The following is a 9616-nucleotide window of genomic DNA, read 5'->3' on the forward strand; positions in this document are numbered from 1 at the left end:
AGGCCTGATCCTGCGGCACTCACCTGGGTGGGTCATGAGCCAGGGCCGTTTCCTCCCTTTGAACATGAACTTCTCCAGGATACGAAGCTACCCTTTAAGGCCTCGGAGAAAAGCAACCATTTTGGAATTTAGTGTCTGGAATGAGATTCCAAATGTCAGAACAGAGAAGTATTGACTCCATAGAGTAGTTTACTGATCCTGGTTTCCCATCGGATCAGTCTCAGTACCGAGCTTAAAATATTTACAGTACTCCTGGGATGCCCAGTGCTGCTTAAGGCTAACACAGCACCTCTGGAGACAGAAACGGGAAACGAGCCCCCAGACGCTTCACTGAAATGTGTGAAATGGGACATTTCCTTATTATTTGGTATAAGATTACAAAAGAGTGGGAAACTTACTTGCAAATATGAAAACCTCTAAATCAAAGTTAATTAGGATTCGGTCGACTTTTAGGATGAAATCTGACAATGTATCAGATTCTGAAACTTAGAGAGGCAGTGAGCAAGGTAAAAGATGAACTCTCAGAGCAACAGACTTACACATGTACTAATGCGTGTGCGTTTGTACACACACACACACACACATCTGTGGTAATACGTGGGCCCAGTGCGCCCTCCATGATCATGGCTGATGAATGAACAGTGTCATTCATGCACCCTCATGAACACATCTATGCAGGTACACCCAAGTAGCCATGCAGGTATGATGGTGCCCTTTCGTGCTGTCAGGGTACCCTGCTGTGCAACTGACCACCCCCACTTCAGCACTGCTCCATCTAGGCACAGGTCCTCTGTTAGGCCCTGTTTCAGGGTTTGCCCTTGATAGGAATGGGGAGACACTCCCCAGGCGTGGGTATGAGGTCACTTTTATTTTTAACCTTTCCTAATGGTTGTTAACATTGCTCGGAGCACTTTTACCGGCCTAAATGGATGTAAATAACCTCTGGTATTCAGTGTGGTATTGACCAGAGGTTATATTTAGTAAATGTAAAGATCCAAGGAGGAAAGATAGACACTCATCTTTAAAGCTGCTTTATATACATCCGCCCATAAATGTTTAAAAACTTTGTAGAGAATAATTTTAATTTAATCTATTTGTCTAGCTGTCACCTCCATCAGGTCAGGGTTTAAGATAAAATATCCACTGGAAAAATAAAATCAATTATTAAACAGAAGCCATCACTGCGACGCTTATCAGCTACCTGTAGGGTAGGCAATGGCCTTGAAGGCAGGACGACTTTTAGCAGGAAGGTAACAACCTTCAGAGACATTAGAGAATGAACACTCTGTCTATAATCAGAGTTCTTGGCGGGGAGTCACATACACCTGGATAATGACACGAAAAGAACCCTTCAATTCTCCAGTAATGACCCTACGTAATCATCTCCTAGTTAGGCCTCTATTGATTGTTAGATTTGGAGGAGGGAAAATGCTAACAACTGACGTTTTTGCCAATTCTGCTATTATGCAGAGTAAGTATCTAGGTAGACGCGTTGACCTTGGTTGATGAAGGGCAACACGAGAAAGACCTGACATATTGTCAATATAAGCTTGATTACATCATAAAGTTATCTGAATGAATCAATAATCAATGCACGCACTTTCATACACATTATTCCTCACTAGTCACAACAACCCCATGAGATACAAAGTTCATTTTCATCCTCATCTGTAACAGAAGTAAAGGAGGCTTTCTCATGTCATCATATAGGTAGCAAATAACCATTAAAATTTGAATCCAATTCTCTCTAACCCTAAAACCTGGTGTTTCAACCCCTATATACATGTTAATACCTCAAAGAAACTTCCAAACATAATCTAGACCATTGGACCAAGTCCAAAAATAATCCATGACAGAGCTCAGTCAAATCTTTACTTATTGAGTACAGAAAATGGGAGGAAATTAGGCCCAGTTCTGCATTTCCATTTGAGGAAGAGGAAACTATGTGGAATGAATGAACTTGTTCTGTTCAACTTAGGTCTACTATTGAACTAGGCAGGCTGGAGATGGTGGAAAGCACACTGGCCTTGGAAATTAGCTGGTCCTGCTGGACATTAACCAGCAAGAAAAGAACATTTCTGAATCGTTCTCCTCTGTGAAATGAGGGGACTCAGCCATCGCTGAGATACTGTCCGGCCCTTACATTCTAACATTACAGTTCCTCGGACTTTTAGCCACCCCAATTCTCCTCATTCTCCCCCTTGAAACGTGGAACAGGTTGGTATGTGTAAACTAAGTCCACATAGGAACCCTGTATAAACAGAACAAAACCAAAAAGCCCTTTGATGATCAGTTGCGGGCAGAAGACATGAGAGGATGCGTGTGGGATCTGGAGGGCTCCAGGGCCGGTTTCTGGAAGAGCTGCCATCCTCCAGTGTCTGAATTTGGTCTGTGCGCTTCCTGCCTGCTCTTCATCGCTAATCTCATTTCGCCAAATCCATGAATTGAGTACGACAGGAAGGAAGCATCCGCTTACATACCACTGACGCCGTGGTCCATAGAAAAGAGCCGCCTCTTCCTTTAGGTTCTCACTACTCACCCCACGCCACACACTCATACACACACTCACCCACGTCACTTCCCTGTTTGTCTGTGGGTGCCGTCCATGAGTGTCAACGCCAGGCAGGATAAGAGAATTGAGAATACGCACCACGCGTGTTGTGACCTCTGCTCTGCTCTCTGCTCTAGCAGCAGGAGCAGTGCCTGGCACATAGTAGGCACTCAATATATATTTGTTACAATCAACAGCTCTGTTTCCAGTCTCCCCTAGTGCACTGAAAGGCTCCGCCCTGAGCAGACAGGAAGCTCCGTAGGCAGGAAGACCCCTTCTTACTGGTCTTCGTATTCCACACCCTGGTAAAATGTCTCAGACACGCTGGTACAAAATATATCTTTATAGAACGGTAGAAGTGACAAAAATATAATTCAGTATCCTCGTTAAGAGAGGGGTCAAAGATATTTTTTAGTGAGAAATAATAATCCCAGAATTATTTTACTAAAATAGTATGCAGCTCAGCATATAATTTTGAAGCAGATTGTGACCTTTGATCCTTTCATTACTAGTTTGCAAAAAGTGAGAAGCATAATTTTAAGGGAATAAACCACTGTCTAAGTTCACCCTGCTCCAGACCCTACCAAAATATAACAAATAGAAAGTGACGTGCCAAGCACTAAGTTTCCCAAACACCCAGTGTCACGCAGGGGACCCTGCTCGCTGCGTCATTTGTCGTGCGGGGCGGCCTGCGGGGCCTCCTGTCCTGCTCCCCACATAAGAACGCAGGATATGGTGAGGCCAAAAAGGAACACCCACGGAGCCATAGATAGGGGAGTCATACCACTATATTCTAGCTGGAGGCTGGGTTGGAGGAACAGGAACCAGGAGCCACACTGTCCGCAACCCGCTGTCCACTTGTCTCTGCCAACCAACCTCACTTGCTAGCTGCAATACGCGCTTGCTGGCTCAGCCACCATCTTCTTGCTAGCCCCCATTTTCTGCTAGCGTAGCCACGGCAGTTATATTAGTGGCCAATGGCTCACTGGTTACAGCTGACAGCCAACTAGCCATAGCTGATGGCCATCCAATCACAGCTGATGGCCATTTACTACCTGAGCCAGCACCTTCCTGTGTGAGGCTGAGAGCCTGGAAACTGCTCTCTGGGGCTCTGTCCCCACACCCAGGCTCTGCTGTGTTATAGAAATAGGTGGTATACAATTTAATTGCCCCAAGCGAACATCCTATCAATGAAAGTATCATAATATAACTCGAATGTCTTGAATGGGAGCATATTACAAGACCTGAAGCATGACAATTAACTTTTCTTTTGATGAAAATTTACTACGGTTTGCTTTTTTTTTCATTAGGAGATCATTTTAGAGTCACAAGCAGTTGTAAGAAATAATTCAGAGATGGCTGTCTGGATCCTTTCCTCAGTTTCTCCCACTGGAAACATCTTAAAAACTATAGTACAATAATCACAACCAGGATACTGATACTGGGTAAGTCAGGAGACAGAACATGTCTCTCCCACAAGGATCCCTCACGTTGCCCTTTCATCCTTCTCCCCCCCACACACCCGCCTTCACCCTTGGCAACCACTAATCTATTCTCCACTTCTATAATTTTGTCATTTCAGGAATGCTGTGTAAGTAGGATTAGACATCACGTAAGCTTTGGGGATTGGGCTTTTTTCACTCAGTGCATTCCCTGGATATCCATCCCAGTTGCTGGGTATACCAGTAGTTGGTTCCTTCTTAACTGCCGAATAGTACTCCATGGTATTGATGTACCAATTTGTTTAATCATCCAGCCATTGAAGACCGTCTAGTTTTTGGCTATTACAAACAGAGCTGCCATGTAATACTGATGTAACATGTTTTCGTGTGAAGATATTTCCATTTCTCAGGAATAAATGCCCAAGTGTATAATGGCTGTGGCTAATGGAAGTCACATGTTTACCTTTACAAGAAACAGACAGACATTTTTCCTGAGTGGCCGTACCATTTTAAATCCCCAGCAACAATGTCTCAGTGACCCAGTTTCTCTGCATCCTTGCCAGGATTTGGTGATGTCACTGCTTATTATAGCCATTCTGCTAGGTGTGCCATGATTCACTTTTAATGAACACAGAGATCCAGGGACAAAAGGGAGAGACTCCCACAACCATCTGGGAATCTTTAGGTATTTTCCTGGTCCCTCATGATTGTCTTAACCTGCACAATAAATGAGCCTCTGTCCTTACTGAAGTTCTGAGTAAGAAGAGAAGAGCACTTCTTTAGTGTATTACAGAACAGCTACTGAACTCCGACAGTAAATATTATACTCAACTTAAAATGCTGGCAGTAGTCCCTGTAGTGTCCTAAGAGCAAAAGAAGCATGGCACTTCCGGTCAACCTTTTACTGACAGTACTAGCACATATAATCCAATAAGGAAAAAATAAGAGTTATAACAATGATGAAGGAAGAAGCAAAATTTGCAGATAATGAGATTGTCACAGAAAATTAAGAGAATCCATAATTTATCAAAATTTATGAGACAATTCACTGGGTGGTTGTATATGAAATTAATAGAAAAATCCAGTAACTTTCCTAGACACCAGCAACAACCAATTAAAAACGTAAATTGTGAATAATCCTATTCATTATAGAAAGAGAAGTATCTTGGAATCAACCTTTTAAAATGCATGGAAACCTCATAGAGAAAATGATGGAACTTTAACAAAAGACATAAAAGATATGAAATGATGAGCGATATCAACATTTATAGTTAAGAAGACACAACATTTTTTAAAATGTCTATTCTCTCCAGATTAATCCATAAACTTAATGGAAATTTAACCAAAATCCTAACAGGATATTTTTGGCTTTGTTTTTGCTTTGTTTCCAGAAAAGTCTCTTTTAAAAAATGCACCTGAAAAGTGGCTCATCCCAGTTGGCTGTGGGATCAAATACGTCCCTAATTGTGGCCCTCTGGACAAATGATGGGCCCTGCACTCACTGAGAGCTTCGGAGCTGCCCACTCCTTATTCATGCCCACCAACACATCCTACTTCCAGTCAAAGAAAAATCAAATGGAAGAGTAAAGGACCAAAAAGAGCCAAGACATTTTTTGCAGAATGGGTGAAGAAGCTGCCGAAAGCTTTGAGTGCTGGTTCTGCCAACAGCAGTGCTCCCCACTCCTGGCTCCCATCGCTATCAGCTGGAGAAAAAGAAGAGGTTTCAGAGCTCAGGACACTCCTGGGCCAGTCCCCCAGCTTCCAACCATCCGTCCCCTCGCAACACTCACAGCCTCAGCACCTCTATCTGCCTGGGTCATCATCCAAACAAAACGGCCTTATGTGGCCCCATGCCCAAGTTCACCCAAGTCACCTCAGAGGGCCCGCCCCCTTCCTCACACAGTGTGTAAATATTCTAAATAGATCCGTCTCTTACACCATCCTCTCTGTCTTCTAGAACTTGCAGCCTGTCATCAGCAAGAGGCCCCACAGCCTCCCCCTCTGGCCTCTGGCCTTCACTGCTCTACCCTGATGACCCTGCTTCTCATTGTTAACCACAGATCACTGGCCCTCCCTTCTCCCCAAAAGCGCCTTACTTTGACATTCATGCCATCGACTGGATGATTGCAGTATTAGTCTTAAAATATCCTTTCTGGAACACAAAACCTCCTCCGCTACCACTTGATTTGCTCTCCCCGCTTCTACAAAATGTACCCAAAAGAGTTTTCTAGATATGCTGTTCCCAGTGTCTGTCCTCTTAGTCTCTCTCAAAACTGCTCTGTAGACATGGATCTCAACGGTGACACCAAAATAGCTCTTTGCAAGGTCACCGATGACCTGCACGTCTCCACATTCAACAGTCCGTCTCGGGCCTCATCTTCCTTGAGGTGTCAGCAGCGCTGGGCAAAGCTGAACACACACACACACACACACACACACACACACACACACACACCCGCTTCCTGCACATTTGCCCCCCTAAACTGCTCAGCACCCTTCTTGGGGTCTCTTCTGACCTCACTGGTCATCCTCTCAGCGCCTTTGCTGTTGCTCTAATCTCCATGACCTTGAAATGTCAGCGTGTCCAGGACCCTGTGCAAGGACCCCTCTCCTTTTGGTCACATCTATACACACTGATGACATAATCTGCAGGGCCCAGTGCAAAATGAAAATGCAGGCTCCTTGTGCAAAAATTATTAAGACTTCCAAGACAGGAGCAGCTGAGCATTAAGGCAAATGCAGGCAGCACCCATGGAGAAATCCTGCTGAGGACTCGTGAATTTCTCTCTCTGCTCTAAAACAGTCCCCTGAACTCCAGGCTCCTAAATCTAACTCTCTACTAGACATCTCCACTTGGCTCTCTAGTAGGCACTTCCTAGGTTCAAAACCAAATCCCTGACCACCACCCCTCCTTCCACAAGAGAGAACCCGGTTCTTTCTGTCGTCTTTCCCATCTCAGTAAGAGGCACCTTGCTTGTCCCGGTTTCTGAGACCCAAAGCCTCTGCACAACCTTTGACTCTCCTGTTACTTAAGCCTCACCTCCAAATCAGGAGCAAATGCTGTTGGCTCTACCTTCAAACCTATGAGGATGTGCCCACCCCCCTCCTTCCACCTTAGCGCAGCCAGGGGAACCATCTGGCACCTGGATCATTGCTGTCCCCTCCCACTGGGCTCCCTGCTTCAGCCCTTGCGCCCCATGGTCTGGTATCAACCGGTCAGCCCCGTGATCTTTTTACACTGAGATTCCTGTCCAAATTTATTTGAAGGTGCCCTTATATTACTCATATTTAAGAAACACACTGGTCCAAATTACCTAATAAGCTGTTTCCCTCTCACGTTACTCAACTACAGACATAGTAAAGTCAGTGATTTTTATATGCCTATTTTCTCAAAGCAAGAAACACAAAGATTACAAGTGACCTCGGCTCCAAATTGCAAACCCTGTGCCTTCTTCATATCAAAGATCTACCTACAACCTTGCCAGGCATCCTGAAATGGTAAGAAATCCAATCGTTTTTGAAGCTCCCTTTCAGTTTTTCATCAGCTAAGGGTCTGGGAACCGTCACGTATCATAATCACATAACACCCAACGCCACACGATTTGGGTTTCTAAATATGTAAATAATAATAACAACGATAATACAGGCGTCGGCCGACGAGAGTGGTGGGAAAGGCTGTCTGCAGCGCCCGGCGGACGGCATTAAACCCTGAGGCGGCCCAGCGCCCAGGGGCCGCCACCCGCGGGCTGTGTGCCGGGCGATCCCCACCGGGGCGGGGTGGCCGCGCGGGGGGCGCGCGCGAGGCCCGAGGGCCCGGGAGGGAAAAGCACTCGCGCGACCTCCTGGCTCCCTCTGAGCCCTGCGGGAAACATTGCAAACGGCAAGGCCGGGCGCCAGCGGGACAGGCGGGCTGGTCTGTGCGCCCCCCAAGCGCGCCCACCGCGGTGGGCGACGACCGGGCACCGCCGCCCGGGTCGCGGCCACCAGCCGCCGCCTCCACGCGCCGGGGCGCGCGGGCATGCGCAGAGCGCGCTCACACGCGCCCCCGTGCGGGGGGCGGGCCGGGGTCTGCGACGCCCCCGCCCCTCGCAGGCCCGTGGACCCTAACGGCTTCGCAGGTGGAGTGGCGCCCAGCCCCCCAGGAAAGGGCCGCGCGTCGCACGGGCGGCTCCCGGGGGGGGGGGGGGGAGGCCGGGCGGAGGGCGGGGCAGTGTCACCTACCAGCGCCCGCGCCGCCCGGGACCCTCCCTCCGCGAGTCCCTCCCCTCTCACCTACGGACGCGCGGATCCTCGACCTTCGAGGCAGGGACATCTTCAGAGCTCTGTCCAGGCCGGAGCCGCTCCGCATCTCGCCCCGGTCGGGGGCTTCGCGGCCCGGGCGGGGGGCGGAGGCTGCGCACACGCCTGGCTGGCCCCGCGGCCGAGGGTCCTGGGCGGACGCGCGCCGGGCCCGGGCTGCAGGGCGGCCGCGAGCGCGGGCTCCGGAGCCGCGGCCGCCGCCCGAGGGTGCGCGTCCGTGCCGCAGCGGCGGGCCAGTGCGGCGGCGCCCGCCAACGTCCCGCCGCGGCCTCGCGGGCCCGGGACGCGGCGGCGGGGGGGGGGGGGGTGCGGTCGCCGACGGGGAGGCCCGCGCGAGCAGGAGCGGGGCCGGGAAGACTCTGAGACGTTAGGCAGCACGAAGGGGGCTGGTGGCGGACGAGGCGATGGGGTGAGATTGTGGGATGGGGGGTGCATCGGCGCTTTGGGGGACGCCTCTAGGGGGTGGAAGCCCCTCGGGGCACCGTTTTCAGTCTGCGCCTGTCTGCTACCTATTTTACCTGCCTGTCGCTTGTCACGGGGTGCACGTGTCTCATATGAGTCGTTCAGAACTCATAACCTCCTTTCTTTTTGAAGTTTCTGTTCTTCCATGCCCAGTTTGGTGGGACCTGTGTGGGTTCTTTACAGGAGCATTGTGCCTGCGGTGTCCGACGTGGCCTGGAACTCAGACAAGGCCTGGGTCTGCGGACTCCTAACCCCCAGTGCCCACCGCCTGCCTAGAATTCTACTGAATGGCATGTTCAAGCTGTAAGAAGTCCTAGGGATCACTTAGCGCGCGCACACACACCCACGCGGACACACACGGACACACACTCACATCTCCTTACACAGAAGCAAAATCATTAAGAGGCGAGATGACTTGTCCAAGGTCAGTTGATCTATTTTTGATTGTTTTTACTTGTCAGTTAGTAGTTTAATCTGTGCTTGGTCCTTCTGGGCACAGTTCCATAAAGAAAAAAAACACAATCTTTTTAATATCTGATGGAATTCTGACCTCTGAGTAAAAAAAAAAAAAAATAACAATAATAATATTCATGTAAGAATCTGACCCTGCATTTACTGTTGTGATCATTATTCTTCATTTCACATAAATTAAAAACTTCAGGAACCAACAAGGGGAACAATTCAGCAGAAGGAATCAGTATGGGGAAAACGGCTCCCCAGTCCCCCAACTCCTTCTGGCCTCTGCAACAGAAAAATGTTTCTGATAAGAAATGAGTCTTTAGCAGGAAGTTGAGGAAGAAGAACATTTTCTAAATTGTCCAGCTGACCTTTGAGGGGAGAGAGATGTGTTCTCAGGGGGCAT

At 48.5% G+C, this 9616-nt stretch overlaps 1 protein-coding gene across 1 annotated transcript in view; it reads right to left on the reverse strand.

Annotated features, from left to right (window-relative positions):
* ATP8A2 (ATPase phospholipid transporting 8A2) overlaps positions 1 to 9048 on the reverse strand; it is a gene marked incomplete at its 5' end in the record, with an annotated part of 553717 nt that extends 544669 nt beyond the window's left edge. The window contains 2 exons of the mRNA XM_081046135.1: positions 8266 to 8651; positions 8936 to 9048. Coding sequence (XP_080902261.1) covers positions 8266 to 8651; positions 8936 to 9048 — 499 coding nt within the window. The remainder of the gene's footprint in view (positions 1 to 8265; positions 8652 to 8935) is intronic.
* Between the last annotated feature and the right edge of the window lie 568 nt (positions 9049 to 9616).

The sequence above is a fragment of the Rhinolophus hipposideros genome (assembly GCF_964194185.1).
Source record: "Rhinolophus hipposideros genome assembly, chromosome: 4".
NCBI classification, from domain to species: Eukaryota; Metazoa; Chordata; class Mammalia; order Chiroptera; family Rhinolophidae; genus Rhinolophus; species Rhinolophus hipposideros.